We start from the raw sequence: 18574 nt of genomic DNA, 5'->3' as shown, positions 1-18574 counted from the left end.
GCGATGAGAAAGGAAGCGCTGCTAGTTGCCGCAATCGATGAGCATTCTTCAAGTTCGTCTGACAGCGAAGACGACATTCTGCTCGACCTCGTCCAAAAACAGTGTGGTGAAGAGCGGCCGAAAGTGGACAGGTTCATTGAACGGGTCGTCAGGATTAATTATAAAATTCATTGGTGTTTGCTTGCAACCAGTTATGTCGGAGCACGCAGTTTGACAAGGTTCGAGCGCTTGCCGCAGATGCTCAGCATCTGCAAACAATAAAATATGCGCGTGCGCGTGTTCGCGCACGTTTTGCGCGCCAGGGGCAAAGTAGCGCTGCATGCAAGCACTCTGCGCAGGGTGCAGTTTTGTCCTCGATATTGACCCTCCGCAGTGCGGCACCACGGCGGGGCAAAGCGCACCATTCTGGTTTCGGGGCAACCCCGGGGCAAGGTGATCGAGGACGCTATAATTGTTATTTGTTGAATTCGCTTGTAGTCTGCTAAGAATTTCAGGATGACTCAAGAAAACATAAGCGCAACATTTGGCTCCAGCTTTATAACTTTTTCGTTGAGGCCTTCAGTTGAGTCGGGATGGCGTTGAGATCGCTTTGTTATGATTGTCTCTGGTTGTCTTGGGTACAGTGGGTGTGCCGTGCAGCCAGTGGTGCAGCGATCAACTGTGCATAGATTTTTCTTATATTACACGTTGATGGATCTGACAGTTCCTGTTTGAAGGCCGTGATGAATAGGTTTGTGTGGTCCAGTGAGAATCTACAAAGTGGCGAAGTGATCCTTCGGCAACAGCCGGGTGTAGCACTGTACGACGGTGAAAGAAAGGTGATGTGCACCCAGCGAGATGAAACTCGCCCTTTGCCAGCTGTGTCGTGAATATTGCTTGAAAAAAAAAAAAAATGCTGCCGTGAGTTGCCATTGATGGGGCTGGCGTTAACGTGTAATTGTTGCAGACACCTTTCGTTGGAGGCGAGTTGGTACTGACTTCGCATCAAGTCTACTGGACAGGACCTGAGGTAGCTGTCGCCGTGATCATCTCAGCAGGGTCACTTGACTTTCATTTGTTCTTCTTTATGCAGAAACAGCGGATTAGCTTGCATCTGAGCCTCATCGTACTTATCGAAGAACAGAGTGGGAGCTGGAGTAAAAGGTACGGCTGCTGTGGAAACCCTGTTTGTCGTGTAACCAATGTCCTGCTGCACCACAGCGCCAAGGTAGTGGCCCACGTCTCGCCACCGACTGACGAGAAACATGCTGGCGTCGTGCAGAGCAGCCCATTTGACTATGTGCGGTTCTCCTTTCGGAGTGGAGGCTCATCAGAGGTAAGGCGCACAATAGCGCGTAGTATGCGAGTTACGCTTAAATTCGTGACATCAGTTTTACCAGGAAATGCAAGCAGCGCTCCAAAGAAAAGATTGGCTGAAGATGCCCACAGTGGATTCACGAGTGAGTGAGCACAGATGTATCACAATTTCTGAGCGTGACAGTGATCCAGGTGTGGACAAGAGCACCTTGGAACATAGTAATTTACTTTGACAGGGCAAAAAGATTCGCACTGGCATTGTTGGCATTGAACGTCAGATCCAGGCCAAGCATGATGAAGCAGACAAGAATATATCTGCAGCCTTCGAAGACCTTAGCAAGTTGATGGAAATGGCAAGTGCCTTTATCATTGTTTGCTTTCGTAATACTGTCACGGCTGTACTCGCAGATGTGTATTCACAAATGTATGTAGTCATGAACTATGATGGAGTGATGTGATGAAAACATAACACTGCAGGCAAGAAAACACTAATGGTACACATGTTACTGATTATGTGACATTTATTCATAAAGACACTGAACGAAATTGATTACAAAGACAGGAATTCATGCCAACTCTCTCTCACCGAAGAAAACTCACTTAAACTGAGGAGAAATAAAAGCTGTAAGCTGCAGTTTCAGTATATCGTATTTCACAGCTGTTATAGCTAAAAGTGTTTTCAAAAAGGCATCGAAGTTCTATGGTAAATTGTGAATGGGAAACTTCTGTTTGTACAGCCTTTGTTGCGTGTAGAAACCAGCAGGTTATTTCGTATGTCAAATCCATTCAAAATTTTATAATTTCCTAGGTTGCTCACATTATTACTTGTGCAAACAAAGACTACAGCTTGATGTGATGAATTTTTTTAGTTTTGAGAGGTTTATAAAAAGAAGCAAGAAAGTTAGAATTGTTTGTGCACGGCATGCCTCAAGGCAGAGCAGTACTGTTCTTTTTATATCACCCGGCTTTGACGTAAAATTTAGGGCTTACAACTTATAATTTCATTTTGTTACACGTACTTGACAAACAAATTTCGGAACTGGGCCTTAATTTGAATATTTCATGATCTACTTGTTTTCTAAAATTCATAACACCTGGACTAAGTAAAACATGTTGATTGTTGTGTCATGCTTCATTTCAATTAATTATAATGGTCATCTTAGTTGTGTCTGCAGTTCATTTCAACCTAAAGGGTAAAGGGACACTAAAGGATAAAGTTGAAATAGATCGATAGATTATTTGTCTGGAAGTCTATCATCATTTTCTGTGTGCCAGTCGTGTCTTGCTTCATTGCAAATAATATAATGGTCAACTTAATTGTATCTGCAGTTCACTGCAGCTTAAAGGGACACTAAAGGATTAAGCTGAGCTAGACCGATAGACTGTCTAGAAGTCTATCAACACTTTCTGTGTGCTAATATACCACTAAGTTGTGTAGAAAGTTGCTGCCGAAGTCCTGCTGCTGCTCCCGAGTTTGAACTGCCCACGCCAAAGGGACAAGTCGGCATAATTTTCATGTGTTCTCCCTGTATGCCACTCTCTCTGAATCAGCCAGTGCTGACGCCTTGTGTGCGGTAATAGTCTGCAACAGGTGACGTCACTCTGATTTTTCATTTTCATCATTTTCTCGCTTACAAAACCTTTGTTCTTGCTACGAATGACAATTTCATTGTTACGAAAAGCTGATCTTTAAATCTAGCTCTGCTTATTATTTTCCTTTAGTGTCCCTTTAGGCTATCACAAAAATCTGGTCGAATGCAGCATTTCTTATTTTTCTGGTTAACGGGGCATGAACTCATACACACGCATGTACAAGAGAGAACTGTCACTTTGTTCTTTGTGCTTCGTTTCAGGCCAAGGACATGGTTGCGCTGTCCAAAAGTATCACACAGAAGTTAAAAGAGAAAGGAAGTAGCTTGACTGATGATGAAGTAAGTGTGAGAACTTTAGGCGAAAGTGCCAGCCTTTCCAATAAAGATGTCGTTCATTCATTCTTTTAGCTGCAACACCTACTCACCACTACAACCATATCTTCACGCGTTTACATTTTTGTTTGTGTCAAACAGTAGTTCTGTTCAGCAAGTCATAAAATCAGATATTTTTTTTTGCTGTACACATAACTTTTTTAATTATCATGCATTGTCTACATGCATCTAATGTGTGTTGACATGTGCGAGAAATGTGGCGATGGTTAGGCGTACAGGGAGAGCAAAGCTTTTATAACACTCTGAACAAGTTAAAACAAATATTCAAGACAAATACTGATCTCTACAGAAAGTTTACATCAGCATGGTGCCGTTTATGCACTTCTGCTTGTTAGTATGCACAATAAAGGATGCTCCATGCACTCGACATGTCTCTTCTGCTGACAGTTATCGGGAAAAGGCAGTCAATTTAAGCACTTGTGTGCACTTAAAGGCATGTCTGGTGGTCAGGTTTTTTGTCCTCTCAGTAGCAAAGCACACGAATGGAAGCTTGCATTTTATGCTACCTGATGCACTGTATGTTGCCTTGACACCCACACATTTTCTTGTGTTGATAAAATGAGTGAAAAACGTCGATAAATTACAGGACGGCAGCACAAAATAAGGAACACAGGACACAGTGGTGTCCATTTAATCTTTAATATGAAGTAACTCTAAATAAATAAATAAAGTAGAACCAACCCGGGCACAGAGCCAGTAAGACGCATCACATTAAATCAACGAGCAGCTGTATCTCACAGTCAAGTAAAGCGATTGATGGTTTAAAATTCGTAACAATAAATTTAGTTTGATTAAAGGAATGCTTGCAACCACACACGGCACAACCTTCAGTTGTTGGACGGCACTGTTTCCTTCCTCTTGCACTTCCGGTGTGTGTATTGATTAGGAATAATGTGGGATTGGGATAGTGTGGATAATGACTCTGTTCCAGTGCTATTTCTTTTCCCACTTTGCCAAGGGTCCAAGCAGTACTCAGAACATGTTAGTGCTGTGGTCAGCTGTTTGTGAGTAGTAGATCAAAAGGAAGAAAGACTATCAAGCAAATAGAGACGTCACACTATACCAACCCTGATTTTAAGAATGCATTCATTCCATCTAGCACAGCCCTCATGCTGCTGCTTTTTTTCATCACACTTCTTGGTCACATGTTCGTTTTGATGGCAATGCCAAGCTTCCGATTCCTCGTGTGTCTTCCTTTGTGGCTGTCACCAACTCTTGCTACCTACTTGTGTCTGCACAGACGATCATGTTCAAGTCTCATTTGCTGTCTCTTGGAATCAGCGATCCAGTCACAAAAAGTGCCTATGGATCTGGAATTAACTACTACCAAGAGCTTGCCAAGCAGCTCGCTGATGTTCTGGAGGGACCTGTCCAGGTGTGTGTTTCAAAGGCCGTTCTTTGGGTGTTGATCTAACATTTCGTTTGACATGTGCAGTGGTAATAATGAGCAGATTTTTCAGGAGCCATCGATTGATAAATCATGTGTTCTCTGTGTTACTTTTAATTGCCCTGCTGTCATCTTGCTGCTGTTGATTTGTGTAGTGTGGGATAATCCTGCACAGGTTAGGAGCTCGTTATTTCTGAGCAGCCATTAAGTTAACATTTTTGTTTGCAGTAGCTGTGACTGTCTGTCATTTTTCATATTGAGAGAAAGTGTGCGAAACATTCTTGTAATTGTTAAAGAACACTGCTCTTTGATGTCAATTTTATGTGGCATCTGGACTGTTGGCTACATTTCTAAAGCTTGTGCATAATTGGCATGAATTGTATCTGAATGGCAGGTTTTTCTTGTGTCAGTTTGTATATTGGCTGGTAAGATGCACTGACACCGCAATGTGGTTACTGAACAAATTTAGGTTGTGTCATTGTCAGACTCAGTGCAAACAATATTGACTAACTTGATAATTCTTTTCAATAGGAAAGTGGAGGAATTCTTTCCCTAACGGATGTCTACTGTAGGATAAACAGAGCAAGGGGCCTTGAGGTGAGTTCTTTTGTGCCTGGTGTTTGGCAGCATGTAGGAAGCATTCTTTTAAACAAGAAATTACCGTTTGTGAGAGCTCACTTTGGACTTGATTAAAGAAAAATTACACTGTGGTTTAATGTCTCGAAACTTCACTGTGGGTTATGAGGGGTGCTGTAGTAGAGGGTTCTGGATTCATTTTGACCACCTGGGGTTCTTTAATGTGCATGGTACATGTGTGTTTTTGTATTCCACCTTTGTTGAAATTTCACACACAACACCACAGATGAAACCAAGACCAAAGATGAAACTACAGATGCAACTGCACAAGCAAAACTTTGCCATGGGTTATGAGGGGGGCTGTAGTGAAGGGCTTCAGATTCATTTTGACCACCTGGATTTCTTTAACTTGTACCCAAAAGATGATGCACGTGCGTTTTGCATTCCTTCTTCGTTGAAATACAGCTGCTGCAACCAGGAATAGTACCCTGACTTTGTCTTGGCAGAAGAATGCCATGAGCACAAGGTTGTTGATATGGTTCTCGACCACGGTGGCCACATTCCCATTGATGCGCATTTTGGTACGGTACATTTGAGGGATAATATGCAGAAGTATTTACGAGAACAGGCACCTATGGTACTGTACCCAGGATGTAGCGTTGTGCTTGAATGTGATGTTTTACTTTCCATGCAGCTTTTATCACCAGAGGACCTTCTGAATGCCTGCAAGGTAATGGAGTCGCTACAACTACCGTTGAGGTAAACAGCACATAATTTTAAAACTTAACAGCATGTAAAGTTTCATAGTGAAAAAAGATCTCTGAGCTGTTCAATCTGCGATACATTGTGCATTTGAGAGCCTTTTTGACACACCGTCACTATTTCGCATGCCGTGACAATTTCTGAGTGTACATTGCGTAGGCTCCTCTAATATCCGCACCCTCTTTTCCAAGATTTCCTGCAAAAGGTTAGGGTGCAGCTGTTACATGGATAGAAACACAATTTTTATTGCATAAATATTTAGTGAAACTTGACCTGTCTGCGGTCATGAAATGAAGCTGCTACGTATGCCCATTTGAAGTGAGATGACTAACACCAGAATATACAAAATTATTCAATGTAGACTGTATCTACAGCTTAATGCTGATAAGCTGGGCTTTCCATACCAGAAGACTGCTTTTTATACACCCACCTTTCTCTAAACATTGGGGTGTAGCTTCTATGCAAGTAAAATTTGAAAGTATTAGGCAGAACGTTTCTCTTGAATTTGAAAATGTTGGTGTTACATTAGTGTGGTTGTTACACAAGTCTATGTGGTATTTATGCCAGCCAATACTGGCATATATACCCATATGGGCCCGACCTGAAACATTTTGACCAATCGCTGAGGGAAGATGGTGGATCTGGAATAAAAACTGAGTGGAATAGTTTCACGTTATTGCAAGCCAGGTGACAGGATGGTACAAGCAAGGATATGCGTGTCTATCACATGAGCACGGCTACCAAGTCTGTTTGGTGTAGCTTGGTGTAATAAGGCCAATAAATCTGCTCTAAATTAGTACAGGCAGCTAGGTGATCTGCTGCCATAATTAATGCTATAAGTAAACAGATTTCACTATGACTTTCACTACCCCACCATTGCTGCAAGTAATGCTAGCAGTTGTAATCCTTATCACATTGAAGGGCAATTATAGTTAAGAGCTTGTAGTTTTTACGTTTCAACCACTACCCCCCCCCCCCCTTTTTTTAGTTTTACTGTGACCAGCTCATTTAACATTCAAGATTAATTGGCAGGAAGGGGAGGGTAAAAAGATAGTACAACAGCAGTGTTGAGGAGTTGCACCCCTTTAGAAATCACCTGACAAAATGCGTAGTGCTGCCTATCTCCGTGTTCTGCTCAAGGTTGTCTTGACCATAAGTGGAGCAGCAAAGCAGTAAGGACTACTGATACTCGGTAGTCCTTGCATGAGTTGAGCATGCACTTGGAACATTATAAGATTTGTATATCTGCAATGTTTCTTGTTCTTTTCATTGAAGCCATTTTACTGTTGCTTTTGCCTTGTTAAGGAACTTGAGTTGGTTTTACACTGGCACAACTTGTATGAGATGATTGAAGTGTGAGAACTTTGTTTTCTGTAACATGTTGTATGTTACTGGTTTATCCACAGGTTGCATGTGTTTGGAAGTGGAGTCACAGTGCTGAAACTGGCAACGCAAAATGACGAAAAAACTAGTGCAGAGGCACGACAGTTGGCAAGTGTTCATTTCTTCCAATGCTGTTGGTTTTCTGTGATAAAATTCTAGATCTGACCTGTTTATTTGAATATGAAGTAGCTCTTAGTTTTGTAGGAAACTGTTAAAGTACCGAAAGAGTTTATCTAAAGAAAGCTATGAGGTAGGCCTCGTGTGTAAGGCTCTGGATAGCTACTCAACGCTGAGAGCAGGGAAGAAAAGAATAGGAGAAAAATGATGACGATGATGGAGACAGGGACAGTAACACAATGCATGTGCATGACGAGCAAACATCCGGTTAAAGACTAAACCACTGTCAGGTGTAACATTCAAAATGGTTCCGACTGCCTGAGAAGCATGTTTCTGGCTTGGTTATTACCTCAAAGTAACTGCTCCTGGCAGTGGCTGATCATGGTAATATCATATTATTGTAAGCTATTGGCAATGCCCTTTCATATCATCTTGCAATGTCTGAAGTTTCTCCTAACTGCTGTTTGTAATGTACTACAGTGTGCTGGATGAGATGCTTTTGAGAACCTCTATATATATTGTTGTTTACTCTTAATTCCTAATTATTTATCAATTACCCACTTCTCTAGACATGTGGGAACTGTCAGAATGCACATGAGGTAATTAAACTGTTAAGACGACGCACTAATAAGCTTCTAAGGTTTTCTTAGCCCTTTCATCAACAGCACACTTACTTCACAATTGATGAGAAAAAGAAAAAGAATAAATATTGGTTGGTTGGGTTGTTACTGCATCTTTGAGCTTACTGTCTATATTTTCTGATTGTGAACCAGCCCTGATATTCAAGCCCTTGGTTATGGTACTGAAAGCCCTTTATACCGTGTATTGCATTTTATGTGTTTCACAACTGCAGCAGGCAAGAACTGTGGCAACTAAAGCCTTACTAACTGTTTTGTTTTCTTCCAGATTGATGAGCATGGTTCATTGTCAGCTGAACAACTCTCACCCCTCATTCGCATTTCAGTCATATTGGCCAAAGAAAGGTGAGCACTACACTCTTGTCGCATCAGTGTTGAAGCAGGGAACCATATGGAATGCTATTACAGTAGAACCTTGTTCATACGCTTAAAAAAAAAGTGAGAAAAAACATACTAACTGAGAAAATGTATGATCTAATATAACTAAAAAATTGACAGGCTCAACTATTGGTGACATCTACATAATGCAAAGGGTCACACGGATTGTTGTGGCACGAGATGCCGACGTGTGGGGATCTGGTGGTGCTCCGGCAGCCTGAGATGTATTTTGTTGTTTTCCTATTGCGTGGTCTTTTAAGTGGGTGAGGCCGGATGCTGCCGAAGCGAAATGTGATGCCCAAGTCACGCAGTTTGCAGCAGGGAACGGCGGCGTGTTTCAGTTATTGCCTGTTAAAAGCGTGCACTACGTTTCCGACGACACCACGCGCTGTGAGACAGATAGGCGAAGATACTTATCGTAATAGGATTGGCAGTGATAGCTGTGAGTGCCACGTGTGACGATCCCGGAGAAGATTTGTCGGTACTGCAATTCGAAACTGAGTGCGCGCCGGTGTTGATACGGGCGGGTGACTACTGCGGTGGAACTGCCGCAGCGGGCAGCTATATATTATCCTTGATCGCGCACGCCTCACGCGTTTTCTTGTTTACATAGGATCTAGCGGCTGGCAAACATATAATACGATCGCAGTTTGGCGACGTACTGAATGTTGGTGCTGAAAAAGCGTGTGTTCTGGGAACATATGAAATGGTAAAAAATGAGCGCAACTCTATTGGGTCACTTTTTGGTCCCAATTACGAACGTTGGTGCTGGAAAAATGTACATAGCAGGAACGTATCAACAAGGTTCTACTGTATATCATTCAATGCTGCTTTAATGACGCTGAGAAAGTAGCCATAGAGGCTTCTTAACTCCTTGTGTGTTGTCTCAATAGTTTCCTTTAGTATAAAAATTTTGTCCTCCAGGCTTTAGTTACTTCATAAAATATTCTTCACTTGTTTAGAACGTTTTTGTGCTCCACACAAGCATTAATTTATGTTGCAATAAGGCAAAGAATGGTCTGCGTCAGCAGGCGTTTGGTGTGTTGCGAGATCATGTACCCAAGTACATGAGGATTGGACCGTCCCGCGTCTGACAGTGTGTGGCTTAGCCGTGTCCAGTGAAAAGGTGATCCTGGGGGTTGAGCCATTGCCGAGTGCTTGGATCTTTATGGCCCCTCGGTGGAGGCAACGTACCTCTTTGGCCTCGGCTTTACGTAAGCAGCACCCCCGGACTGACCCATCCGGGGGAAATTGGTAGTTGCTTTTTCCTGTCCTCCTCTCCAATCCTCGTTTTTCTCTATCTCTTTGAATATTTTGTCTCCTCTCTTTATTTCCTTTTACTTCTAATTTCCTAGGCAGCAAGGGTTAACCTTCTCTGGTTAACCAACCTTGAGTACATCATATTTGGTTATAGTAGTGTCGTACAACTGGCGTATGCAGGACCTAGACTTTCACGGTCCTGCAGCGTCCCCTCGTTGGGCTTCGTGGTGGGTGGCTGGCGCCGCTGCCGAATTTAATATGTATATCCATGGCAACTTACTTCTGCCCACTTCCTGATTGCCCTCAGAAACGAGGGTGCACCGAAAAGGTCTTTCAATTTTTTGGCAACCGAACACAGAACTTCCCCCCTTTCACGTAATCCACTCTGATAAACCTGAAAGGACGGTGAGAATGATTTCACTCTTCATCGTCTCAAAATCTCTGACTGAAGTTTTCGGTCCTGGTTACAAAGCATCGAAAATGGCAAGCTATGATCTGCTTCTGGAGCTCCGTGATGAGAAACAACATGAAAAACTGCCCAATCTTGTGTCCTTTGAGGATGTTCCAGTAACAGTGTCCCCAAGCTGTACCATGAAGATCACTCGCGGTATTGTCTCCGATGCTGATCTGATAGAATTGTCTGAAGCAGAACTTCTAGACGGTTGGAATGATCAGAATGTGATCAATGTTAAGTGAATTAAAATGAGGCGTGATGGAAAAGAAATCGATACCAAACACCTAATACTGACATTTGGCTCAAGCATCCTGCCCAACTCTATCGAAGCACGATATGTGAAGATCTGGGTCAGGCCGTATGTCCCAAATCCCCTGCAATGCTGTAAGTGCCAGCGATTTGGCCACAGTTCACAGAACTGCCAAGGCTGCCAGACTTGTGTGAAATGCGGTACAAATGAATGCCTCTCGAAATCATGTGAAAACTCCCTCCACTGTGCGAACTGCAATGGGGAGCACATTGCGTACTCATGGTCGTGCCCATCCTGTAAAAAGAAAATATAGTGAAAGAAAATATAGTATTCAAGGAGGCGCGCAGGTGGGTGTCCCGCCTGCCCAAAGTCAGTTTTGCTGATGTGGCGCATCAGGGGGCAGTGCCACAATGGTGCCCGGCAACTGTCTGGCCCACACAATGTGAGCAGGCGGAGACACCATCCGCCCCCTCGGTGGCTGCAGCTACTGTTGCTCCACTGCCCCGGAAGAAGTGGCCATTGACCTCCGGGCTGGTGGCCGCAAGGGTCTCGTCCCCCGAGACGAGGCCTTCACGTGAAATAGTGCGCTCAAGAGTGGGCATTCAGCGCCCTGCAAGAGGCGATGGACACAACTCCCAGCCAAATGACGCAGTTAGCGCCCAAGGAGCGACGAGAGTCTTTTGACCGCTCCAAAAAAGAGTAACCTCTAATCACAGGGTTGATAAAGGCTTCTATAAACTAACTTTCTTTTCTTAAACACACACTACAAAACTCCTTTTATTATAGGTACTCGAATAGTTCATTGGAACGTCAGAGATCTCCTCCATAATCTCGATGACGTTAAACAACTCTTCCACAAACTTAGTCCCAGGGTGCTGTGCATTCAAGAAATGCACCTCAAACACACACAAACCAATTTTCTTCCACAATATACCATTTTTTATAAAGACCGTGATAATGCAGTTGCGTCATCTGGTGGCATGGCTATTATAGTCTATAGATGTGTAGTCTGTCGTGAATAAAAAGCACCGTACACCCCGAGAGGCAGTTGCTGTTCAGGCGATCTTGTTTAACAGGCTAGTTACTATCAGCTCTATATTCATCCCTCCCACCTATCAACTTCATAAAACCAAATTTGAAAATTACATCGATGAACTCCCTAAGCCATGTATTGTTGTTGGAGATCTAAACGCACATAACACTTTGTGGGGAGACTCCCGTTGCGATGGAACAGGGCGGTTAATTGAAAACTTTCTCTATTCATCTGGTGCATGCTTACCCAATAAGAATGAGCAGACGTACTATAGCATTGCGCACCACACCTACTCCTCAATTGACTCAAGCATAGTATCCAGCACTCTCCTGCCGCACCTCGAGTGGAATGTAATTAAGAACTCTTTCGGAAGTGTCCACTTCCCGATAGTTCTAAATCTTGCAACACAGGACGAATGCTCCCCACATCTTCCTCAATGGAAGGTTGACTTGGTGAGCTGGGAATTATTCTGAGAACATACACGTTTAGACAGGGAGGGCATTGCTAGTCTTAATATACACAATGCCATGGCTTACATGACATATTTTATAATACATGCTGCCACAAAATGCATCAAACAAATAAATGGACTGTCTAATAAATGCTGCATCCCGTGGTGGAATGACAAGTGTGAAAAGGCAAGGGAAAAGTAAAAGAAAGCTTGGGGTCTGCTACGTGACTGCCCAACTGCTGAAAACCTCATTAATTTTAAACAAGCAAAGTCGTAGGGCAGAAGAACAAGTCGATGAGCTAAGAGGGATAGTTGGGAGAAGTATATATCCAGTACTAATTCATACACTGATGAGAGAAAGGTCTGGAACTGGGTAAACAAATTAAAAGGCCAACAGTCTCATCCTCTACCCCAAGTAAATACCGAAGGAGCTGGCCTAAAAAATCAGACAGGTTTTCTAGGTGAGCACTTTGAACAAATCTTGAGTTCATCACACTACACGCACACTTTCCTGTGGCTCAGAAAAAACACAGAGTACCTTGAACACAAATGTGCAAGAAATGAAGTGTACAGTTGCCCGTTCAGCTTAGCTGAACTTCAGGCATCTCTCAATAGTTGTGAAGACTTGGCACCAGGTAGTGATAGCAGAATTTATGAAATGATCAAACTCATATAACCAGGAATTCTAAAAACACTTTACCTCTTTTCAATGCTGTGAGCAGCTGGATACATTCCATCTGCTTGGAAAGAAGCTATTGTTATACCCACACCTAAAGGACCCCTCGCCAGGCCCCATAGCAAATTTTGGTTATACGCTGGAAGTTGTTACGCGTCCTCTAGGGAGCGTTCTGCCACAAAAATGTTTCAAGTTGGCTCATTAATAGCCAAGATAAAAATATTTCAGTGCCGCGAACCCATGATTTCAGCAGGCGGGCTTCACTGCATAGCGGGACTCTTTCTCCACTCGCCTCGTCTAGCTTTCGCAAGCGAAATTCCTTCCCTGCCTTCTCCAATGCCGGACCTCGAGGATCGCATGACACATACGTCGCGGGCCCCGCCTTCACTTTTTTTGTTCTCCTCACTTTTTTTTTCGGCGGTATGCACTTCGACTGGCGGTGGTGCGCACGAGCTGTTATCGTTTCGCACAGCACACGATTTTGCGCGCTGTGCACAAGGACACATGACTAGCGATGTAATTCAGTGCTACACAAATACTGAGGCAGAACAAGCAGATCGCAGAGCATGATCACATGCTGGAACGCAGTAGAAAATGGCATAGTTTCGGTACCTGCGCATGTGACTGCATGACCGTAGGAACAAGCAGACTAAGTGGAAGTACAACTCTTTTGCTTCAATGCAAAGTAAAGCAAAAAACATGCAGACATTCCGTTTATGTGTTTTATGATTTCTCTAAACTTCAGTTCGTCAATTCAAGCAACAGATCACACAAATAACAGATGGTACCTTGAATAACTCTCGAAGTCCTGTGTCACCACGAGCGATGGCACACTGTGGACTCGAGTATGTAGGCGCAGGGACGTGAGTATGTCATCCTCCGGCTTGGAGCGCGGCGGCTGCGAGGAGAAGGAAAAACGGCATTCGGTTTGAAATTTCAGATCTTTTCGTGGGGCGTAGCGATGTAATACTTTGCAGACACGATCGTTATCACGTAATGTACGCTCTGTGCTTGTCAGCTCAAAATGGCCAGACCTGGTGAGGGGCCCTTTAAACAAGGAAAGGACCCGTCTCTAGCCAGCAGTTACAGACCAATAGCTCTAACGAGTTGTCTGTGCAAGCTATTCGAAAAAATGATAAGCCGGCACCTAATCCGTTTCTTAGAAAATAACAAAATACTAGGCCCCTTCCAGTGTGGTTTCCGAGAAGGTAGGTCGACGACAGACCACCTCGTTCGCATTGAGGCTAACATCAGGGATGCTTTTATACATAAACAGTTCCTTCTTTCAGTGTTTCTTCACCTGGAGAAGGCATATGATACGACGTGGCGTTTTGGTGTTCTTCGGGACCTTTCCACACGAAGTGCCTATTGGACCTGTACGCCTTACACGTAAAAGCCTTACACGTAAAAGCCTTACACGTAAAAGCCTTACACGTTTAGACTGTGGTGCTGTGGTGTGCCATTCTGCCGTACTGGGCACATTGAAGATGCAGGATTCGATTCACCATTTGGGTATCTGCCTGGCCAAAGGTGCGTTCAGGACAAGTCCCGTGCAAAGCCTCCACACGGAATTGAACGAATGTTCACTTGCAAAGGTCATACTCTAGATTTACATATTTTCTTAAGGTACATGCAAACCCTGAACATCCATGTTACGCTACTATAAATGATATGATGTGCGCCACACTGTTTCGCAACCTACCCACACTGAAGGAGCCCTTCTCACTGTGTGTGAGGAAGCTCAGTGATGGAATGGGCATCCCACTTTTAAAACCTCATGTAAAGGCCCCGCAAAGCTCTTACCGCCGTGGCAATGGCAGCTTATATGTGTCATGTCGTGCATTCATGCGACAAAGCACGCTCCAGTTAAAACTCTAGTTAAAACTCTAGTTAAAGTACTCATGCCCAGAATTTTATACTGAGGCATCAAAGTCCCATGCTGTCGTGTCTTTTGCAGCAGTTGGTCCATCATCCTCAGAATGTGACGTTTTACATCGGGAAACAAGTATCATTTCTGCTGAGGCATACAAAGTAATTTTGACTGTTAAATGTATCAGGAAAACCAACCTGCCAGTGCCATCATATTCACTGACTCTTTGAGTGTAGTAAGGTCCTTAATGTCATCCTGCAAAAACAAAAATCCTGTACTCAGCGAGCTTTATTCACTTTTGTGCACTGAGTACATGTCGAACTGGCTTGTGATTTTCTGGGTGCCCAGCCACAGAGGCATCAAGGGTAATGTGCTGGCAGACCAGATGGCTATATCTGTTACAGCGAAAGTGAGCAACACTTTCATACCTGTTCCTGTAACAGACTTGAAGCCTTTTCCCCACAGAAAAATTAGGACATACTGGCAGCGATTTTGGGACACTGAAGCCTCAAATAAACGTCATCTAATTAAGCCTCAGTTGGGTAATTTGCGACCAACAATGAAAATACAGTGAACTGAAGTAATTCTTTGTCAACTTAGGATAGACCATACCTAAGGGACCCACTCTTACTTGCTGTCTGGTTGTGACCTTCCCATCTGCGCTAAGTGTGGAGAGATGCTGACCATCCTACATGTCCTGATGGAGTACCGTGAATCAGAAGCTGAAAGAAAAAAACACTCCTCAAGCTTGCAAACAGAATATTCCTCTTCATCCAGCAGTGTTCCTTCATGTGGACTCATTTTTCAGCAGCAAATCACTTTTAAAATATTTAAGTGATGTTCATTCATTACAAGTTCTATGCCCGATGAACTTGTAGCATGACCTCTTAACTGAGGCTATTGCTGCGATAGTAGCATTTGTGTGGCACATGCCTCCAAAGCCTTGCATCCAAGGTTTCTGATGAGGCAGCAGTGCCAATGGCATGCACATATCTTAAAAGTCCATTCTTTCAAAACATCTCTTTTACGTTCACTGAACACTTTAAAGCCATTGTCGTAATTTTAATAAATTTGTTTTACACACTGCACAATGACTCTATTTTTAGGCCTATGTCAGCCATATTCCATCAATACTTTCCACATCATTGTCTCATTAAATACTCATACACACTTGCATGGCACTCTTTGGCCAGACCTGCCCTTGTGCGATTAAACATCACATATCATCTTCAAGGCAAAGAATGGTACAGGGCACCTGTCGTCCTGTCGTGCAGCATGTCGAGCGTTTCTCTTCAACCTCAGCGCCACTATGCAATTTTTTGTTCGTCACCAAATTGCCTTGTCTTCAACTACTGCTCCTTCATTGCTAGGAGCTGGCTTGCCATGGCAACAAAAAATATATATATGTGAGAAGGTATTGGACTGGCACTTCGCATCACAGTTACTATTCAATTTGCCACAAATATTACCTGCTGGGTACCATTACAAGCATATTTTGTGGCAGTGGCAGCGCTGTGAAATTTTCTTTCAGGTGACTCTTAGAGAAAAGTGTTTGTGTGTGTATAGGACTACTGTGAACATTGTGCGGCGGCTGCCTTTCTGGGTACACGTTGCACATATAAGGCAGCTCAATGGTACGATACACAGCCCTACCAGTGAGCTTAAGAAAACCAAAAAACCACACACCAGGACACCTGTTATCAAAAGTAGGTGGAGAAGGGTATTTGTGAGAGAAAAAAAAACTAAGTTCTTGGCCTCTCAGACTGACAACATGAAATTTATAATGTTAGTGCAACATTTGCAATGTCAAGTCTGAACTGCAGTCTTCAGTTTCAAGTTACCTGCCAAGGCATCGAGGAAATACCTCTTCTTTCTTTTTTTGCAGAGCCCCTTGTCTGCATACTTTTGATTATGGCTGTACCTGCAAAATAAATTTATGCAAGCTGTTCAGTCATTCTCTTCGTTGCCTGTGATGAGCCCCTCTTCACCTGCTGCGAGTGGCAGAAGTTAACAGAGAAATCAAGTCTCAATGCCAGCCTCGCCCTGCTGTTGCATTGTGCAGTGTTTGGCCTATGGTTGTCTTCTGTAGCTTTTGTACTTGATGGGGTTGTACAACGCTATGAGGGAAAAAGAAATTTGTTGAAGCCTTAGCCACTCTTTTAGTGTGTAAATGTTTGAAAAACGAAATTGCACTGTAGTTCTGCAACTTGAAATCCGTAATAACAGACCCATTTACATATTCTGGTGAAACCGATTTGCTGTCATAAACTAACTTTACAGTACATTACGCCTTTAACTACTAGACACGTCGGGCACCAACAGCCATGCTCAGCAACTCCATATTTTTCATGTCCTCGTTGCATATTTATTTTTCACATCAATAATGACTGCAATTTTTTGCCACATCTGTTTGAGTTTCTTGTTAATTGCACTTCCCGTTAGCCTTCGTATGTGTTTCAATATGTGTTTTTATTAGACATGAACAACATTTACAGTGTACTACAAATGCATGAATAAGCAGCAAAACAAATAACGAAATGAATGCATCTGTGTTTTATTGATTTCTGTGTCCAGGTTAATTTGTGCTGAGCAGAAGGGTTTGGTGTGCCGGGACGACTCTGTTGAAGGCCTCCGGTTTTACCCAAACTTGTTCCTGGAGAAGGTGGATTAAGTGGTTGCCTGTTTGTGTACTTGGGTGAATGTAAAGATGTGTGCAAAGCTGATAAAGTATTTCTGTTAACAGTGCAGTTCCCCTTTGCATTTTTTATTGGTATTGCTGAGCCTTGACTGGAGTCATTTCTTTAGCTGGCTTGAAGGCTGAAATAAAGTAACACATACAGCTTGTATACGTGGAAGAGTACATCAAGGAACGAAACGGGCATGTGTTCATGCCCTTACACCTCTCTTATGACATTCTTTAAATACTGGTGACATGTTCCGCACATTGTCCCAGGCCTCACCACTGAAGCCCTGTCAAACAGCTGGCACTACTCGTCATCCTTGGGTGGGCCAGAATAAATGAAGAATGTCTTCATTAGGGCATCTAGACGTCCCTAGACGACAGGCGCCCGTCTTGTCGTTTGTGTTCTTCTTCCTAAGTCCTGGTCTTCTGCGCCTTGCCTTTACCTACTTCAAGCATGAACCAACTAGCCCAAGCAAGAGTTCTACTTCACCGCAATACTCGCCCGTCCGTCTCACTTGAAAACGCCGGCGCGCACTCGGTTTCTCATTTCGGTACCAGCAAGTCCTCTCCGGGGTCGTCGCATGCGGCATTTACAGTTATCACCGCTAATCCTATTAAGATAAGCATCTTCGCCTATCTGTTTCACAACGCGTGGTGGCGTCGGAACGCTTTTAATAGGCGATAACCGAAACGCGCCGCCGTTCCCTGCTGCAGACTGCGATCCTATACGTTTTCCTGCCACTAGGTCTCATGTGAACAAGAAAAGGTGCGAGGCGCACGCGATCGAGAACAGCATATAGTCGCCCGTCTCACGTGAAAATGACGGCGCACACAGTTTCTTATTCCGGTACCAGCAAATCTCCGCCCCGGTCGTCGCACGCCGCATTCACAGCTATCGCCCTCAGTCGTATTGCGATGAGCATCTTCGCCTGTCTGTTTTACAGCGCGTGGTGCGTAGTGCCATTAGTAGCGCACTGCACGCTTTTAGTAGGCGATAATCCAAATGCGCCGCCGTTCCCTGCTGCAGGCGGCGCGATGTGGGCATCACGTTCCGCTTCGGCGGCATTCGGCGTCGCCCACCAGCTCGATCTCGTTTCGGTTTCCCCTCGTCCACCACGCAATAGGAAAACAACAAACACCACCAGCTCGACGTGCGTCGGCGTCTCGTGCCGCAACGATCCGCGCGATGCTTCGCATTGCGCAGATGTCAACAATAGTTGAGTCTGTAGATGTTTTACAGCGAAGCTGTATGTATATGGCTAGGGCTCCGTGCATTCTTGTTCTCCGTGAACAGAAACTATTATCATCAATGGCTCAAACCCCCGTAAGCAAGCAAAATATGCAATGGCTCATAGCCCCGTAAAGCAGAGGCTAC

The 18574-nt window shown here is 43.8% G+C and overlaps 1 protein-coding gene across 1 annotated transcript; it reads left to right on the top strand.

Moving 5' to 3' along the window:
* The first annotated feature begins 454 nt into the window (after positions 1–454).
* Vps36 (vacuolar protein sorting 36) lies at positions 455–17263 on the top strand. Its single transcript, XM_050183032.3, has 12 exons — positions 455–818; positions 947–1143; positions 1201–1315; positions 1371–1439; positions 1533–1649; positions 3150–3227; positions 4522–4656; positions 5200–5265; positions 5939–6003; positions 7413–7497; positions 8413–8489; positions 17091–17263. Exons 1-12 carry the CDS (start codon positions 723–725, stop codon positions 17185–17187), a joined length of 1197 nt encoding a protein of 398 aa, XP_050038989.1. The 5' UTR covers positions 455–722; the 3' UTR covers positions 17188–17263.
* Positions 17264–18574: the final 1311 nt, after the last annotated feature.

Source organism: Dermacentor andersoni, chromosome 4, assembly GCF_023375885.2.
Source record: "Dermacentor andersoni chromosome 4, qqDerAnde1_hic_scaffold, whole genome shotgun sequence".
NCBI lineage: Eukaryota > Metazoa > Arthropoda > Arachnida > Ixodida > Ixodidae > Dermacentor > Dermacentor andersoni.
This window is presented reverse-complemented; position numbering and strand designations above follow the sequence as displayed.

Excerpts from the sequence above, each read along its gene's own strand:
- Vps36 (XM_050183032.3), top strand. The coding sequence starts at position 723 with ATGAATAGGTTTGTGTGGTCCAGTGAGAATCTACAAAGTGGCGAAGTG. Across the intron at positions 819-946 it reads TGTACGACGGTGAAAGAAAG|ACACCTTTCGTTGGAGGCGA; the intron begins GTGATGTGCACC and ends TAATTGTTGCAG. Across the intron at positions 1,316-1,370 it reads GGAGTGGAGGCTCATCAGAG|TTTTACCAGGAAATGCAAGC; the intron begins GTAAGGCGCACA and ends TCGTGACATCAG.